General features: G+C 43.1%; 1 protein-coding gene across 3 annotated transcripts in view; it reads right to left on the reverse strand.

Moving 5' to 3' along the window:
• Window positions 1–24: 24 nt before the first annotated feature.
• Window positions 25–16869, reverse strand: part of nlgn2a (neuroligin 2a) — a 191984-nt gene continuing 175139 nt past the window's right edge. For 2 of the 3 annotated variants that reach the window (XM_084344047.1, XM_084344046.1), the window contains 5 exons: window positions 12389–12574; window positions 8545–8810; window positions 7070–7223; window positions 5679–6045; window positions 25–5310 (listed from right to left, as the gene is read on the reverse strand). In XM_084344047.1, coding sequence (XP_084200173.1) covers window positions 4473–5310; window positions 5679–6045; window positions 7070–7223; window positions 8545–8810; window positions 12389–12574 — 1811 coding nt within the window. In that variant the 3' untranslated portion in view covers window positions 25–4472. The remainder of the gene's footprint in view (window positions 5311–5678; window positions 6046–7069; window positions 7224–8544; window positions 8811–12388; window positions 12575–16869) is intronic. The other variant, XR_014621429.1, reaches the window with a different exon arrangement.

Below are 16869 nucleotides of genomic sequence, written 5' to 3' on the forward strand. Positions count from 1 at the left end.
TTCAATAAAGAGACAAAATTGTCAGACTGGCTATGAATGTCTTTAATGTTTCCCAGATCAGAATCACAGCATACAGTGTATAATAACTTCTAAAGTAAACAGAAATATCATCACCTCATTTATTTATATAGTTTTACTATACTTTTTTTTAATAATCATCTTTTTTAAAATCCATTATTTAACATTTTTCTTCATCTCGAGTCTTGGGTTTCTGAATTCAACAAAGAATGTAAAAACAAGACAACAGGTGCAACTTTGCAATGGAGACCAAGCTGAAGGTTTATGTTGAGTGTGTCACTGTCTTCATGTGTGTTTGCCACTGTGGGATGTTAACCATGTACTTCCATTCACCGCTGACCTGACACAGGATCTCTGAATAACCTCAGTGATATGGAGTCATCTTGTTTTGCTTGGCTGACTGCAGGTTTGGTTCATGTTGAAATGAGAATAAACGTAAATTCAGCCTCAACAGTGCAGTGAGTCACTTTATACCATAGACCAGGCTAAGTGTGAGTCCACATACATTTAGTCTGATCTTGCTCAGAGTCTGAAAGTGTGCAGGACATTTCAGATTTACTCAACATTTAATCCATCTCTAGACTCTGGAACATGAAACTCTTCACTGCTACATCACATCACTGTGAGGTGGACACAACCTCCATAAGCACAATGCAACACAGTGTGTGGAAGGGAAAAGTCAGAGCATCTGTGTGATCTCATTACTCTATGAGGATGTGAGGCATCTTATGGTATCAAAGCCCTCGTGTCTGTCCCACATGTGATTAAGTGGCTACATGTAAACACTGCTACATGTGAGGTGAGCTAACATTTAATTGACTGCACTTGTGTTTAGTGTCTGAGTTTAGAAATCCTGACCACGAATCACTGGCCACTTCCCTCCACCATCTTAACATTAGTTAGCTGTTAAAGGTTGGCTTTTATCAGTGCTCTTAGTCTCTGAGATGTTTCCATAAATACTCTGAAGTCACACAGATCAAGCAGTAGATTCATCAGGAGTATAGTTGGATCAAGATATATTTCAAAATAAAAGTGTACTAAAGCTTAAAAAAGGTCACAAAGCCACAGAGTAGTTGATCCTTCTCCACCCCAGAACAAAGAGCAATGACACCACAGACTTTAGCTTTAGTGTTCTAATTAGAAATGTAATATTCATTGGAAACTAGCAAATGCTAACTACAGCATTTAGGCCATCTGCAGTGGAGATGAATGTCTGCTACAGTCACTTTCTTGGTTCAGAGTCATGGTGCTACAGGATGCTCAGACAAAGTCTAGAAAAGTCATTTCTAATGGCATGAAAAGTGATCTGCAGCAAGCATTTTCTTTTACTCACTAATGAATTTCAAACCTCACGCTAGTGGCCATTTTTTTGGCAAACTGCACCTGTTGTCTTTTGTTGTCACAAAAAAGCATTTCATTCATTCCCTCAAAAAAAAAAAAGAAAAGAAAAAAGGAAAACAAACAAGAAACTTAATATTTACAAATATTTTGTCTGTTTGATTCTTACACTTAAAAATGTACAGTTTTGATCCTCTTCCAGATGTTCTGTCTGTCTCTGTCCTGCCACCCAGTTTGGTATTTTTCTTCACACATCCATTTTCCTCAGAGTGGGCAGACCGCAGTGAATCTGTCACAATAGCGCCCTCCAGTGTTAGCTTATAAAATAGACAAGGAAAAAGAACAGAGCAAACTAAATACCTTTGTTTCTGTTCTCACCTCCAGTGGTGTCATTGTAGCTGTGTTGTGGTGAGGTTTACTTCACAAGCCCTCACTGCCCCCTTACCTTCAGGAGTGAGTACAAAAGGGTTCACATGGATCTGATCAGACATGTCAGATCATCCGTAGCAAGGTGTCCTCCTGGCAAACATTGTGGGTAGAAAGATGGCCGTGCCTTTTAATGTCCTTATTTACTAGAGATCAGTTCATCCTCCCTTTTGATTTCTACATTTAAGGCTGTGAGTCTTTCCACTCTCTTCCCAGAGTCTCATTTCCACAGTGTGCACCTGTTCTTGTGCTGCTGTCCATCATCTGTTCCACAGCATTTATCCACCTGCAGCACAACCAAGTCAGTTGTTTTGTGTTTTACATTGTGCACATCTCCCTCCAGTGGGCTTACAAAATCTCTGACAGGAGCAGCCAGGTATATCTCTCCCCTTCCAGTCCTCCCCACCACCCAGTTAGGCAGTAATAAAATAGAAAACAAACAAACAGGCTAAAGCTAGAGCACAAGCAAAGACAGCACCGGTGACTAACTTCTCCCATACTGAATGTAGGCTACCATGTGTTCCTGTGGGCTCAAATAACAGCACATCAGTTCAGTTAACATACAGTATTACCCATGATCCATGTTTGAGATCTGTAGCAGAAAATCAGAGTGGGGCGTCGCTGAGCTTCAGGCCTGCTCACTCTCTCTCGAAAGAAAGGAGCAGAACCAGAAACAGCAGTTGTCAACTGTGTCACTTTTACCCTGTTTCGGAGATCCGAGCCCTCTTTTCATCTTTCAGCTCTGCGCTGCAGGGCGTTGAGACCCGCTGGTTACCCTCAGTGTGCTTAGAGTTTAATTTACAACTGATGAGCTCACACAAAGTGACTAGCTTAGTGAATTAACCCTTGAATGTGAGGATAACAGCAGAGCTGAGCTGAGGTCAGAAATTGTGGAGACCAGCACTGACACAGTGAAGTCAGGTGTTTTGTGGTCACAGCAGGGAGGTTATGGGTCATCCCCGCATTATGGGCGTCAGTTTTCAATACAAAGCTAGTGGACTGACGGAGAGAGGAGAAGGGAGGGAGTAAGTGATGTGGATACAGAGGAGGGTGTTTGGGTACGCAGCAGGAAGGAGCTCATTTTGGAGTTTTGCGGATGATCCCGCCTGTCTGCCTCTCTATCTCTTTGCTGTCTAATTAGGGCCCACCTTTGCCCATTTGAAGCAGCTCTGAAACCACATACACACAATCATACACACAGACACTATTTCTCTCTCAGGCAGACATCAAACAGAATATGCATGTGCTGGAAATAGGGGTGCAGACAGGAGAAGGAGGGTGTACGTAAAAGAGCAAAAGCTGCCCATCTCTGCTTTGTTTCTCACCCTCGCTAAAATACAAAAATAACTCTGTAGAGGCAAGCTACAACAACAGATCTGGTACCTGACGCACCCTACGAAAACAATCACCTAAATACAGATGGAAGGAAAAGTAGCTACTGTGGGATGATGGGCTTGCTGTTGGCACGCTGCATCATTTGGTTGGGGAAATACCATGAAGGAGAGAATAATTGGAAAGTATGTTCACAGTTGTTGCTTTGACTCTAACATCTTCTGAGATTTGTGGCAATGCCTTTTTTAATAAATGGGTGTTGGGAGGTGAAGAGGATTCCTTAGGTCACTACGAGTTTTTTTTGTGTTGTTCTTGTTCTGTGAGGTAAAACAAAAAACAAAATATCCAGAGTGGACCGATATGATTTGATTAGATTTGGGAAACGTGCATTGACAGATACAGTGTTCTTTCCCCCGTCATCATCTTTAAAAATAATTCATGCATAGATCCCCACTGAGAAAACCCATTTATATACTTTCTCCTTTGTACACATTTATATATAACTATATATAATATCATTTCTCTATATCTATATTTTCAGCAAAAGATTCTTTCCACAAAAAACAACAATTAAACAAATGTTTGGAAAAAAAGGAACAGAAGATGAAAGAAAGAAAAAAAACACAATCGAGGGCCAGTTTGGCACTTTGTCATGAGAACACACAGCATCTGTTAACTGACAGTAAATAGGAATACTCTAGAATTTTCTTGACTTTTTTTCTCCCTTGATGAGAAAGCAAACACAGTAGTACACACTTGGCACCAAGAATGCTGGTAGAATGAAAGTATCAGATATCAGTGTTTTCATAGCTATATGATTACTGTACGTACTCTATGCCCCCTCCTACAGCTCAGTAGTTTATGAATCCTTAGAGCAAAGGAGCGTCGGGAGAGGGAGAGAATCACATGTAGAATGAGAGGAACAAAGCAGGAGTAAGACACAGATGTAGAAAAGTGAACGAGATATGCACATAACACACCAGGGAGAGAAAAAAGAGAAGACAAACAAAGTAAAAAAGGGAAAACAGCAAGGGGCAAAAATAATTCGTCCCTTTGACAAACATCAGGGGGGCTTGAGTCAGGAAACAGTAGACCATCTTTGAAAAGAGTACTTCTAAAAGATCTAAGTCAACCCCCAAACTGATCATCTGCTGCCGTGCAGTTCAGTTACTTCTCCACACGCCACCAGTGGAGCTGCTCAGTTTGACAGCACATGATGGAAGAGGTGGAGTTGTTTTTGGAGAAACAAGAGAATAAGAGAACAGAACAAAGGCCCACATCCAGAGGCCTCCCTTCTAGATCAGTGGCAGAGCCAGTCTTCCTGGTCCTTAGGTGGCACTGTGTCGGGCCAGTCCCTACTATACCCGGGTGGTGGAGTGGGGATGGGGCAGTGTGTTGTTGTGGCCGGTGGAGGGGAAGGTGTTGAAGGCATGAAGAGGCTGCATGCTGGTTATAGTACTGGGGATCATGGTGATGGTGTTAGGTGTCATCAGTGGCACGTCGTCGGGGGCACGGCGCAGTGCCAGTGTGTAGTCAGGTGGGCAGGCGGGCCTTAGGATGTCATGGGGTCGGAGTGGCTCCATGTCATGGTGAGCATCATGCTCCGAGTGCTTCATCTGTAGGGACATGATCTCCTCCTCCTGGCTGTGAGCCAGGTCGTTGGCAGGTCCGCCCCTCTGAGGAGACAACCGATGGCGTCGCATCTCGTGCCGCTTGTCACGCTTGTAGTAAAGGGCGGCAAAGGCCAGAATGTTGAGGAAGAGGAGCGATGCCCCCACAGCGACTGTCACACTCAGCTCAGTGGAGTAGTCGCGGGTGTCTCCGGGGAAGAGGTCCTGATGTGGACGCTCTGAGCCCTCAGGCTCTGGATCAGAGGGGAAGGTAGGGTAGATGTGACGAGGGGTGGTGCGAGGGCCTGGTGTTCTGGGCCAGGTTCTGCCGGTTCCAGAGCCAGGGCCTGGCGGCGAGCGGGTAGTGGTGGGGAAGAGCTCTTCATGCAGACTATGGAGGTGGGGGACTAATTCCAGCCAAAAGGCCACCTTGTTGGCCCGGTAGTTGTCTCTAACACGAGGTTTTAGGCCAATGTGGAGGTACTGCTTGTCCTTAGAGTTGAACTTGGTCCAGATAACCTCTTCAAAGCGGTTGGGCTTGGTGTGAATGAATTTGGTGTCCTGTGGGACTGGCAGGTTGGGGTCCCTAGTGGGGGACAGGGAGGACATCTCAGTAATAGGTTTCAAAACACGGTTTTAATCAATCTGATTCAAATATTTCTTCATTGAGTTGACATCTAAAAACTGAATACATACTTCTGTTTTAAGTTCTTATTCATCAACTTAGAGCAAAGCAAGACAGGGCACTCAACTTTTAAAACTCTACCAACATCTGGTCAGTGTGATCAGCCCCTAACCATAGGTACACCTCTCTTATTTACAGGGAAGCAAAACCTTCAGAAAGACACTTTAAACTCTGCTACTGAAGAGGCACTACACTAGCTGGTTAATGCTGCAGTTGCACCAAAGAGCAAAAAAGAGACTGAATAAAATATAACCATCAGCAATGCCTACCCAGTCTTGGCGAAGTTGGTCCAGTAAGTCATAACCACAGCACTCAGCATGACATCGTTCTTCGAGAAGTTGCATGGGAACAGGTCTGTGGCACCGATCATGGGCACGCCAAACACATACGGTATCTCATCTCCATGGGCAGCATCGGCCCATTCGGGTCGTGTCTCAGTTTGGCAGTGGTGGTAGAACGTGTAAAAGTAAACTGGAGACTGAAACTCGGCGTGGAGTTTCGCGGTGGCCACTGCTGGTGCCACCCATTGGTGGTCTGTAAACAGAGCTAAGAGGGTCTTCCTTCGCATGTCCCCATTGTCCCTGTCTGCCCAGTCTGTATACATGAATTTAATGGTCTCTCTCAGGATGTCTTTGCCTGGAGGTTAAGACACAGGAGAGGAGAAAGAACAAGGGAAAAAGAGAAAATTGTGATAAGTTAAGAGGAAAATATTGACAGGGATAGAACACTTCCAGAGGTGAGAGTAGTAAGATGTAAAACAAGATGGAGAAAGATAGAATTACACTTTGCTAAAATGAACACAAATGCTAGGAATAAAAAAATGAAAGCAGTGTCTGTGTTTGTATTTATGTGTGAGAGATATAGTTGAGAGATAAACTGAAAGGACAGATTGAACAACACAAAGGGCAAAATAGAAAATATGCCTCTCAGAATGAGTGACAGGCACTTGAGAGGGAGCGTGACTGCATTATCCAAATGTGTCTGTATTTTGACTGTGGCCCGCTGTGAGGGGGTTGCAGGCTGATCTGTTAGGAACAACAGCACTGTGATTGGGAGCTGGCTGCCTGGGGGATGATGAGAGACAGCATTAGTGCCCACAGAGCCTCAAAGGCCAGAGCACAGACCCACCACGGTGAAAGATAATCTCAATGATAGGCGTTCTGTTTGGTATGCCTATCTTGGTTGATACACGTTCCTGGGCTCACATTTGATGTCTTTTCTCATTCTTAGCCCACATTGTGTTTTCAAAACTTGCATCTCCACTAAGAGCTGCAGTTTGTTGAAGTATCTTTTGTCAAGAGCATAAGATAATGTCAAAAAAACAAAATAAATTAAACACCTTTATTTCCTGTAGTGTGGAATGTCACATCTAGCTCAGGTATAGAAACATATTTATGGTATTACTGTATCTGATATGTATAGGTCATCACATTATAATCATAACTTGTGATGTTTATGTTTAACTATGATCTTTCTATTTTGGAAATGTTCCTTTCATTTCAGTCTTGTGTGTGTGTGAATTCAGGAAGATATCTAATGGAGATTCTAATAAGCATAAACAACTATGACTCACTGCAAAGTTCTGTCTTCTGAGAGGCAGTAGAGGACATAATATGAAAGACTTTAAAGCCTAAAGGAGTATAATGTTGGCATTCCTTACCCTCAGGGTAGCCATAGAGGTTGTCTACAAAGTTAGAGATGGTGTAGTCAAAAGCTGCAGCCGAGATGCCGTCATTGTCCTCGCTGTCGTCCACAAACTTCAGACCCTCTCCTTGGTTCACTCCTATGAGGATGTCATAGTTGAGGAACTCCCCCTAGTGGTTCAACAGGGGAAGAACATGTTGAGTGCTTAAATTGTATTTGATGAGCAGGGTTTTCAGTCTCTGTCTCAAATCCAAAGTCATCATTACCATGAACGCTGCTGAGTTTTGTTTTGTGTATTAATCTGTCAGGTCAAATCAGTTTTGTTCATATTTATGTTTTTATATTTGTTCATATTTATGACAAGAAACATAAATATGCAGGGTCTCTTTGTATTAATGAATACCACAAGCTCAATTTAAGACAGAGACAAGAAATCTCGTTTTCTGTTTTAATACCTTCATGTTTTCATGTTTTCATGTTTCATGTTTCTTCATTAGTTTTGATCCATCATAAAAAGGGACCTCAAAGAGAACTTCTACAAAAACAGTCCTGCACAACCTGTAAACGCTGATCTTGTGGCTTTTTTAAAGTCGACATTGTCAATTTATACTAAACAAGAGCTCATTAAAGGCTTTAGGATGTGGCTAATTTTTCCCATCAAATCAGCCAGGAACCTTTTGATGCTCACCTCTGACTATTTCTTACAGGCTATGAATTATTTTGGGGATCTAATAGGAGAATCTGGCAGCCTAACAACATAGGAGCAACACAAGTAATACTTTTTGTATTCCTCAGCATCTCTATTATACAGAATGTCATTGGATAAATTGCAGTTGTTATTTTGCGAAGAACTGTATTTCTTTTTACCTACTTTCCTTCAGGCTGTCTTATTTGCTTCCCCTTATGTGAGATTATCACAAAATGGCTTCCAAATTAAACATACTGACTTCCGCTGTGAGTCATAACAGCAGGTTTACAGACCCAATATGTGAAAGCAATATTCAGACAATTAAAGTATTTTACAGTGAAGGCCGATTAATGTCCATTTAAATTGTGACAAGACTTGTGGCTGCCCTGTGTTTTATTTAAAAGCAGCGGCTCACAAACCTGGAGGTGATGAAATATGAAATAAGGATGTTTATTTTTGTGACAATCACTTATCTGTTCTTTGTTCTTGAGAAATACTAAATAGTTTTACCTAAAGTATGATTGGATTTCCATGAAAGGATGGGTCTGGGCCCAGAATAGACACCATTACATTTTGGTGCGGGACTGGAAAAAGGGATGGATCCAGGATCCAGTGTTTTAGGGTGCAGTTCACATCAGCTGGTGATCGTCACTGCCAGACCCTAACACTGTAATAACCTACCACACCAAGTTCTTGGTGTTCTCCTCTGTCTGGTGTGTCATCACAGCTCACGTCACTCTGCTTGCACAATACAAATACAATATAAAGCAGTGCCAGGTTTGGTATTGGTGCCAGACTCTTACCTGCTGCATGAGGATCTCAGGATCATCAGGCACCACGTCTCCGTCCACCACGGGGCCAAAGGCGATGTGGTAACGAGCTGGCTGGATGTCCTGGTCCACCAGCTCCCTGAAGTTCTTGCGCCTCAGGCAGTCAACAAGGTCGGCCGTCTCTGTATAGGTGCAGCCCACCTTCCGGGCCAGGATCTTGGTGTACTTGAGGGGCTGGTAGTTGACAGACCAGCTGGAGATGGCAGTTCCACTCTGGGCTATGGCCCTGTGGAACAGACCTGAAAGAACAGATGGAAAAGATGCAGTGTTTATATTACTGCACTATGGAATCATTTTGGCCTTTTACTATCCTAAAAATATGGTGGTGATCTCACTAAATGTTACGTGCATTTTCCCCAATTCCTCGCATTTTTGCAGGCAAGAAGGAGCTCTGTGAAGTTGTCTGACTACAGAAGTGTAAACCACTTTCTTTTTTTCACCTTAAGAAAACAACCAATTTTTAACTGTTCTCACAGGAGCAAAGCTGGGAGACACAGGACAGGACTACAGACCCGAAGCATCTCAGATAGAGCATGCTGTAGTGCTGTGATACAAAAATAAGACAGGAAAAAGGCAGGAATGTGAAAAAGCTCATCTGAGACGTCAAAAGAGCCATTTTCATGTCATGTGCTGGCTTTTTCTTCTCTCAGACTCTGCCTCTCTTCCTTTTTGTCTCCCTCTCCTTGTCTCCTTAGTTCTGCCTGTCCTGTGCTGTTTGAACCACTCAAGTGGCTCGTTAAGGGGCCGCCTGCCTCACCCGTTTCCTCTCGCACTCCTTTTTCCTTACTCTTCCCTCTCCTGGGCTGAAGATTGGTCAGTTAATTATTGAGCACAGCCGCAGAGCCCCCTTTCTCTGGGAAATCAATTACAGTAAGAAGTAGCTTGGAAACAGCTATACCTACATATCTGCACTGGGAGAGGCAGACAGAGAGGTGGGAGGTAGGTATTATTTCATTCGGCTTCAAAATCAGTTTCTTTGGGACTTCCCAAGTGCCTCTTGCCTTTCCTGCACAATAACTCCCTCTTTTTGGCTTCCTTTCTTTTCTGATGTGCCATGTCAGGGCACTTTCTGGGCTCTTTCTCATTTGCCTCTTTCAACAATGTATTTACTCCACCTCTTCTTACCTTTAACACTGTTAAAAACATACCATGGCTACTGTCTCCCCCTCTCTATCCCCACCCTTCATCATATCAGTATCACACCCTTCCCTACATCCTGTCTGCCACTTCCATCCTGCCATCCATCCTGTACTTCTCTGCTGTCGGGCTTGATTTGTTACGCTGTGTTGTTGACATGATTGGTGTGCCTCAAGGGTGGGGATGACAGACTCCTTACCTGGCATCCCTGGTGGGGGAGAGGGGGGAGCATGACAGACAGGCAGCGTCTAGAGGGCTGATGTTACACCGTTAGATGCTGATGAAGACGAGGACGATGATGACGATGATGGGGAGATGACAAAGCGAAGGCATGAGAATGGACAGGTGGCAGTGTGAGGGGGGCTGGTTGTCAGCAACAGGAGACAGGGGGTTAATACAGGCTTTGTCCACCGTTAGGGTCCCTCTGCAGCTAAAGTGGGGCTCCCCTGAAAAATTAATGATTGAACTACAATGACTGACAATAGTACAGGTTGCCATCTAAAAATAAACAAAAAAAGCATTTCTGACTTTTTGAGTGGAGAGAGCCAGCGTACAAAAAGTCTGGCTGTCTGAAAAATAAAGTAACCCAAATTTAAAGTGCAACATTTTAGAGAATACATTTCTTAATTTACTTTTGCAGAACTAGGTGAGGTGATTCGTGGCACAATAATGTCTGAATGTCACATATAGACCTGGAGCTGGGAGGGAATTAGCTTAGAATAAAGACTGGAAGAAGGGGAAAACAGCTAGCGTTGCCTGCTTGAAGTTTGAAAACAACTTTCCAATAAATCTTCAGTTTACTCTTGTATATCATGTTTGTTTAATCCATGCATAGAGTCTAGCTGTAACATTTTCTTGCTGAGTAACAGCAAGGCACAGTGCCTTCTCAGAGTGGAGACGTAGTGCAGAAACACAGGGCGGATAGATTCAACTTTTGCAATACAAAACGTACTTACAGCGTCTAAGTCCCCCTAAAAAGTGTTTATTACTCCTCTTTAGAGGTGTGGACAGGCTAGCCGTTTACCTCTGATTCCTGTCTTTAAGTAAAGCTAGGCTATCCATCCTGACTCTGGCTCCATACTTAATGCACAGACAAAAGAGTGGTATCAGTCTTCCATTAAAGTATGAGTCTAATATAACAACTGGGGTCGACTGCTAAGTGGGTCACTCGTCAATGAGGGAAAATGGCTGGGTATGCCTGGGCTCATATGAAGGGTTAACAGTGGTAATATCAGTGGTAATTATAGAGGTTGTGTTAAATGGACACAGTGACATGGCAGCAGTGCACAGATGCTCACTCAAGCTTTGGCACCACACATTTGTTATCAAGGCACATCCATGCAGACAGAATGAGTCAGTTAGACACGTGTCGCACGTCTGCTCGGTGCTTCAGACACACACATATACACACACACACACCGCAGTTATTGAAACAGATCTATGGTTGTGCGAACACACTCTCTCTAATCTCTCTCCGTCTTTTCACCCACCATTTCTTCCCTGTTTCTGTCCTTTGCAGTTTGTGTGTGCGAGACGGAAAATGAACAGAGGAGAGGAATATTGAGGTAGAGTCCTCGAGCAGCGTCGAGAACAGAGAAGTTACGATTGGAGGAGGACAGCTTCAAGAACAGCATGATCAAAGGCAGCGAGTGCGTGACCATTTGGCTGTGGGTCGCCAGCTACACTGATCTCAATTCAGATCAAAGTCGATTGGTTCGTAGGCCTCTCTCTTTTGGTGGTGCAATGTTAACACTTAGCCCTCAGGGTGTGTTGTTGGTAATGGGGAGCATGAGGTCAGATGGATATAGGTTTTCGACCGAGGGAGAGACACTTTGCTGCAGAGCAGTGGACTGTTAACAGAGCCAGGAGCATGTGCCAAGTCAGGTAATGTTGGATCTCCAGTGTGATTTATACTCCATAGACTTGAATGACATAACGTAGATCAAACCTGGACTCGCTCATTAGCCACATGACTGCTTGAATTCTTCAGTTCACAGGACAAGCAGCGTTTTCCTTTGAGGATAGAGGTGTCAAGCGAACATCACAGGACTTAACGATTTCTGGGCTCGATGCTGCTAGCTGAGTTTCCATCTGACCACATGGGTATGGCAGGACCTCAGTGCTTTGATTTTGCATCGGATAAATCATGGCTCATCCCATAACTCAAGGATAAATGAGTTTCAAAATACATTACTTGACTATACTGAGCATAAGAGAAGTAATTCCAGCAACAAATACAGGAAGATACATTTTTTGTTGAGCACCTCAGAGGGTATATCGGACGTGGCAGGTTTGATTACCTGTTTCCAGCTAGTATATAGAACAAATACACAGAGATAGTCTCTTAATATGCATTAGGGTTACTCTAAAATAGAGAAACATTACTGGATCAAGTGGAATTCATGTAAGCAGACACAACCCATTAGTCAAGAAATTTGTGGTTCGTGAAGTGATTCCAAGGGCTGGATCCAGGGTACTGGCAATCGCAAAAAATTCCAGATATTGCAGGAATCCCATTACCAGCGGGAACCTCGTGCTTATGTGTTTTTCTCTCTATGCTAATGCTTCTACTGGAAGAAAACAACAAGTGACAAGTGAATGTGAGGTGACAGATAAAGAAAAATGGATGTTTTACCAAGAAAACAAACAAGCAACACAACACAGCAGAGTCTTCAATTACCCTCCGAATGGTGCGAGAGGATGAGGAGGTTGACGCATGACGCTCCAGCTCCAGAGCCGAAAATGGTGATCCTCTCCGGGTCTCCGCCGAAGTGGCCAATGTTCTCGTTGAGCCAACGCAGAGCCTGAATCTGGTCCAGCAGGCCATAGTTCCCCTTAGCAGACTGATCACCGGTGCTGAGGAAGCCTGAGGATGAGGGAGGGATGAGGACAGGTGGGGAAAAGAGCAAAGGAAGGAGGATATAGAGGAGGAGGGGATGCAGGGACAGGAGGAGGATAAAGAAAGAAGAGAGCGACAAGATGATGTTAGCACCAGAACCTTTAGTATTTAGTACCGTCTGGTAAATGTTCCCTACTTTGGCATGTAAATCAGCTTCTGACTGGCTGCATGACTGCAGAGAACGAGTGTGTGTGTGTGTGTTAGAGTGTGTGCGTGTCTGTGTGTGTGTTCAACACCCTCATTCATCAGCAAAGAGTGACAGACGGTACACAGAGACAGCAGAAGGAGAGGGACAAAATTGCTTTTTCAGCTCCTCTCTTAATGACGTTTACTCTGTCTAATGGCATTGAGCAGGGTCCTCTGCACAAAGCCACTTACAGTACAGCAGCCTGCACTCCGAGAAATATAGGTGACCTTAATCTGAATCACACCCATAACTGGATTACAAGCGATGACACGTCGTGCTTGGAATTTAGGACTGTACAATGTCTTTCTTCCTTTTATTTATTCTTATTGTTATGGATGTGACATTTTCAGAAGCAAGAGAAGATACTCCTTATTTTAACAGTGGACCATTTTACCTATAGGCTTTTGCACAGAAGATATTTTGACTTGCATTCATAACTTTAATGACGGCTCTGACATTGTGACAGTGAGCAAACATGCACGAGACCAGGACCCCTAAACCGAAGCAGCTAAATAGAATTCAGCCATGATTCATGGTGCCTTCCCAACTGTGACGTGTCAGAATGTCTTCCAGGAACAAGGTCTCTATATAAGAAAATAATATGGTATTATATTCCTTGTCCTACTGTGCTTGTCCTATATCATAGAGGAAGATGTAAGTTATGTAAATCCCATTCCTACATGTACTTGCTTGTGAGCTATACCTGTATAGCACAGATGCTTAATTTGCATTGAGGTGTGAGGTGCACTCTGACTACACCTACTCTGAACATCTGCACACGCAGCTCTGCGAACACATTATGTACAAATTATTCGTACGATACTGAGTTTAATCTAGGCAATTTCTTCACTGTCATGATTGTTGTTTTATGAGTTGACAAGTGACATGAGACGCTGTTTACACATCACATTTCGACTGTGGAACAATAAAGGAGTGAACATCCCTCAAAGCTTCTCTGTGAGACAATCGTCCATTCATCGGAGCATTATAATTAAAGCTCACCCTTTCTGTTGTTAGTTGACATTTGCCTCCCATGATTACTGCTGAGCATCTTCGATTGTTCCACCAAAGACCTACATCTTTTCTATTTAAGTACCCATTAATTGTCAGCCTCTCAGATCCTAATGAGACTCGTAATTAGAGCTTCATTAAAGGCAGGTGCACAGGAAAGGTCATCCATTCAACCTATACAGTAGAGGTTAAACACTTGTATACAGCTAGATGCTGGGATTAGTTGTAACACAACTCTACAGCATGTGGTTTGCTGTGTGCTCCAAATTAGTCTTCGAGATGCTTATCAAGATTTCCAATTAAACCCCACATAACATCGCAGGCAATTCATTACTTGTCTACACCTTTGTTCAGGGCTAATTACATTGTAAAATAGGTTTAGGTAGGTAGCTGGTTTGGAGGATGTTGACAGGATATGTGAGTCAGACATTCCTTTAAAGATGTTTATTCAGCATCCTGGCAGAAAGTACAGCCAGGTTAGTCTGTATTTGTAGTAGTGGGGTTAAGGATATCAGACACAGAAACTGAGATATGCAAGTAAACAATACTAAGTTCAACTGAAATGACATGTTTACTACACAATAGAATTGTATAAACACTATTCAAAAAGAGCCAGCTTATTCACAAAATAATAACAAATGAATAATTCTTGCCGCAATTATACAGATGATTTTACCAGGAATATAATTTTTTATAATGTATAAATGAGAACTGCAATGACAGGCATTAGTCTGGCTGGACCTCACTTAATACAGACAACTCCTCTTAACAAGAGCCAGCCTGCTGCTTTGGCTATGGATGAGGCGCCATCTTGTGGCGACACCACGACAGTTAACCTGGACTCTCTTACTATTATGGAAATAACAGAGCACATTCGCTTCAAAACTGTACTGCAGAACAATACAATACACAAAGGTCGATACATACAATTATGGCATGAATGTAAAGGCTGTAATTGAGACTGACGAGTAAATTATAGTCATAACAGCTAGAAGCTACAGTATTGCACATGACGCAGTTTTAATTAGCAATCAAGCTTGCTTGCAGTTACTGAAGACGAAAAGACAGAACAAAATGGACGCACGTAAAGACATTTAGCTTACTCACTTAACCCTTGTCATCAGCAACACACACCAGGAAAACAAGGAGGGACAGCTACACAGTGTACACTGAAACTGGATTATAAAGTGATAAAAACGTCTTTACATTAACAACATGGTGGGAGGTGTCTGCCAGCGCCAACTATTATTTTGGGCACATAATTTGATCACCCTTTTTCACATATATGTTTATACTGAATTTGCTGCACTTATTATGTTAAGGGCTTATACTTACTGGAGTTACACCACAGTACCTAATCATTTCTCTCTTTACACTGCAGGTACAACCTAAATCAATCAATATTAATCACCTCCCATGCTCAATGAAAACAAAAGGGATCGAAGCACATCATCAGTGAGCACATCATGCATTTAGTGGCTTTAGCGCTGCTCTTTAAAGGGGCACTATGGAGAGAAGAATATTTATTAATACCTACAATATTAATGAGGTGAGAATACAAACTCAGAATATTTCTTTTTTTCCGTAACTCAATAAACAAGCTGTTCTCAGAAGAAAATAAGGTCCGCAGAACACTGAAGTTAAAAAGTGGCAGGGTCCGCCAAATATAAACAAAGTAAAACAGTATGAATTGTGTCGTCCTTTAAGGTCAGTGTGTTTATTCAGTCATGAAAATGATGATGATGTTTGTTTAGGCAATATTTTTTTTTTTAATCAGTCAATGGATATCTTTCTCTTCTGATTAACATTTCTTCCACAAAACTACATAGTGCACCTTTAAACACCACAAATAAAGGTGACACAAGTAAGCTGCAAGTAGGCCTATAGGTGCATTAATAAGCCAAGCACAACAAGGCAAACAAGCTGCCTTATGCCCTACTGTAACCACCATGATATATCAAACAATACCAGTTATGCTTATGAGGTTATTAATTTAGCGACACATGGCCATACATTGATGTCAGTGTAGTTTCTTGCACACATATGAGCAGTGCTCATATAAAGATCGTCTATTGCTACGTTTTGCTCTTTAGTTGCTGTTCTTGCACAAATGTCCACTGTGCTGGTGGGACTTCAAAATACTGAAGCAAGCCAGTAGAGCGCCAGCAGACAGCCGAGATCCCGACGTTATCTTGTTACAGCCAAAGCCGTTGTCTTTCCTGCACCTTCACGCTGCGTCCATCTGACTGTGAGTCAGTGTACAACAGCGGGCCACTTCACCTGTCCTCCCCATCCTCTATAATCTGATAAAAGGCTTGAAAAAACAGAGGAGCTGGTTAAAGCGCCGCAATGCAAGATGAAAGCGCGGCTCCGCATGAATAGCCTTTAAAATGGCTGTGGTAAGGAATGGTGGTTAGAGGGGGTGAGAGAGACAGAGACAGAGAGTAAAGGAAAAGGAGAGAAGGATAGTGGGTGTTCTGTGAGTCCCGGATAGAGGCACAGTGTTTCATCCTGCCTCCAAGACACCAGGGGTTGGCTCACACACACACACACACACACACACACACACACACACACACACACACACACACACACACACACACACACACACACACACACACACACACACACACACACACACAGGGACACTGATCAAAGGCTGACACTACAGAGAAGAGTGCCTCCTTTTCTCTCCATCTCCCTCTCTCTTCCACACACACACACACAGACACACACAGACTCACACCACGTATACATGCGAGCACACAAAGACAGAGGAATAATGCAAATACATTCTTTCATCCCTACTCCTCCCATTCGCAAATGTAAACAGGGAACACATGCGCGCACACACGAAGCCTATGTATAATCATTCGAACATGCTAGCGCCCACACAGCCTTTGCACGTCCATTTGTCTGTGTATTTCGAGCAAACACAAACTAAAACTCTTGTGTATCTATCCTGCAGTCACAATAGAGCAGCAATGAGCCTTCTATGCGCCATTAGAGAGCTGTGAGATTATGCTTACAGAGCCTTGTACAGGTTTGCTGTGTGTATGAACCC

This window comes from Pagrus pagrus (genome assembly GCF_965226575.1).
Source record: "Pagrus pagrus genome assembly, chromosome: 22".
NCBI lineage: Eukaryota > Metazoa > Chordata > Actinopteri > Spariformes > Sparidae > Pagrus > Pagrus pagrus.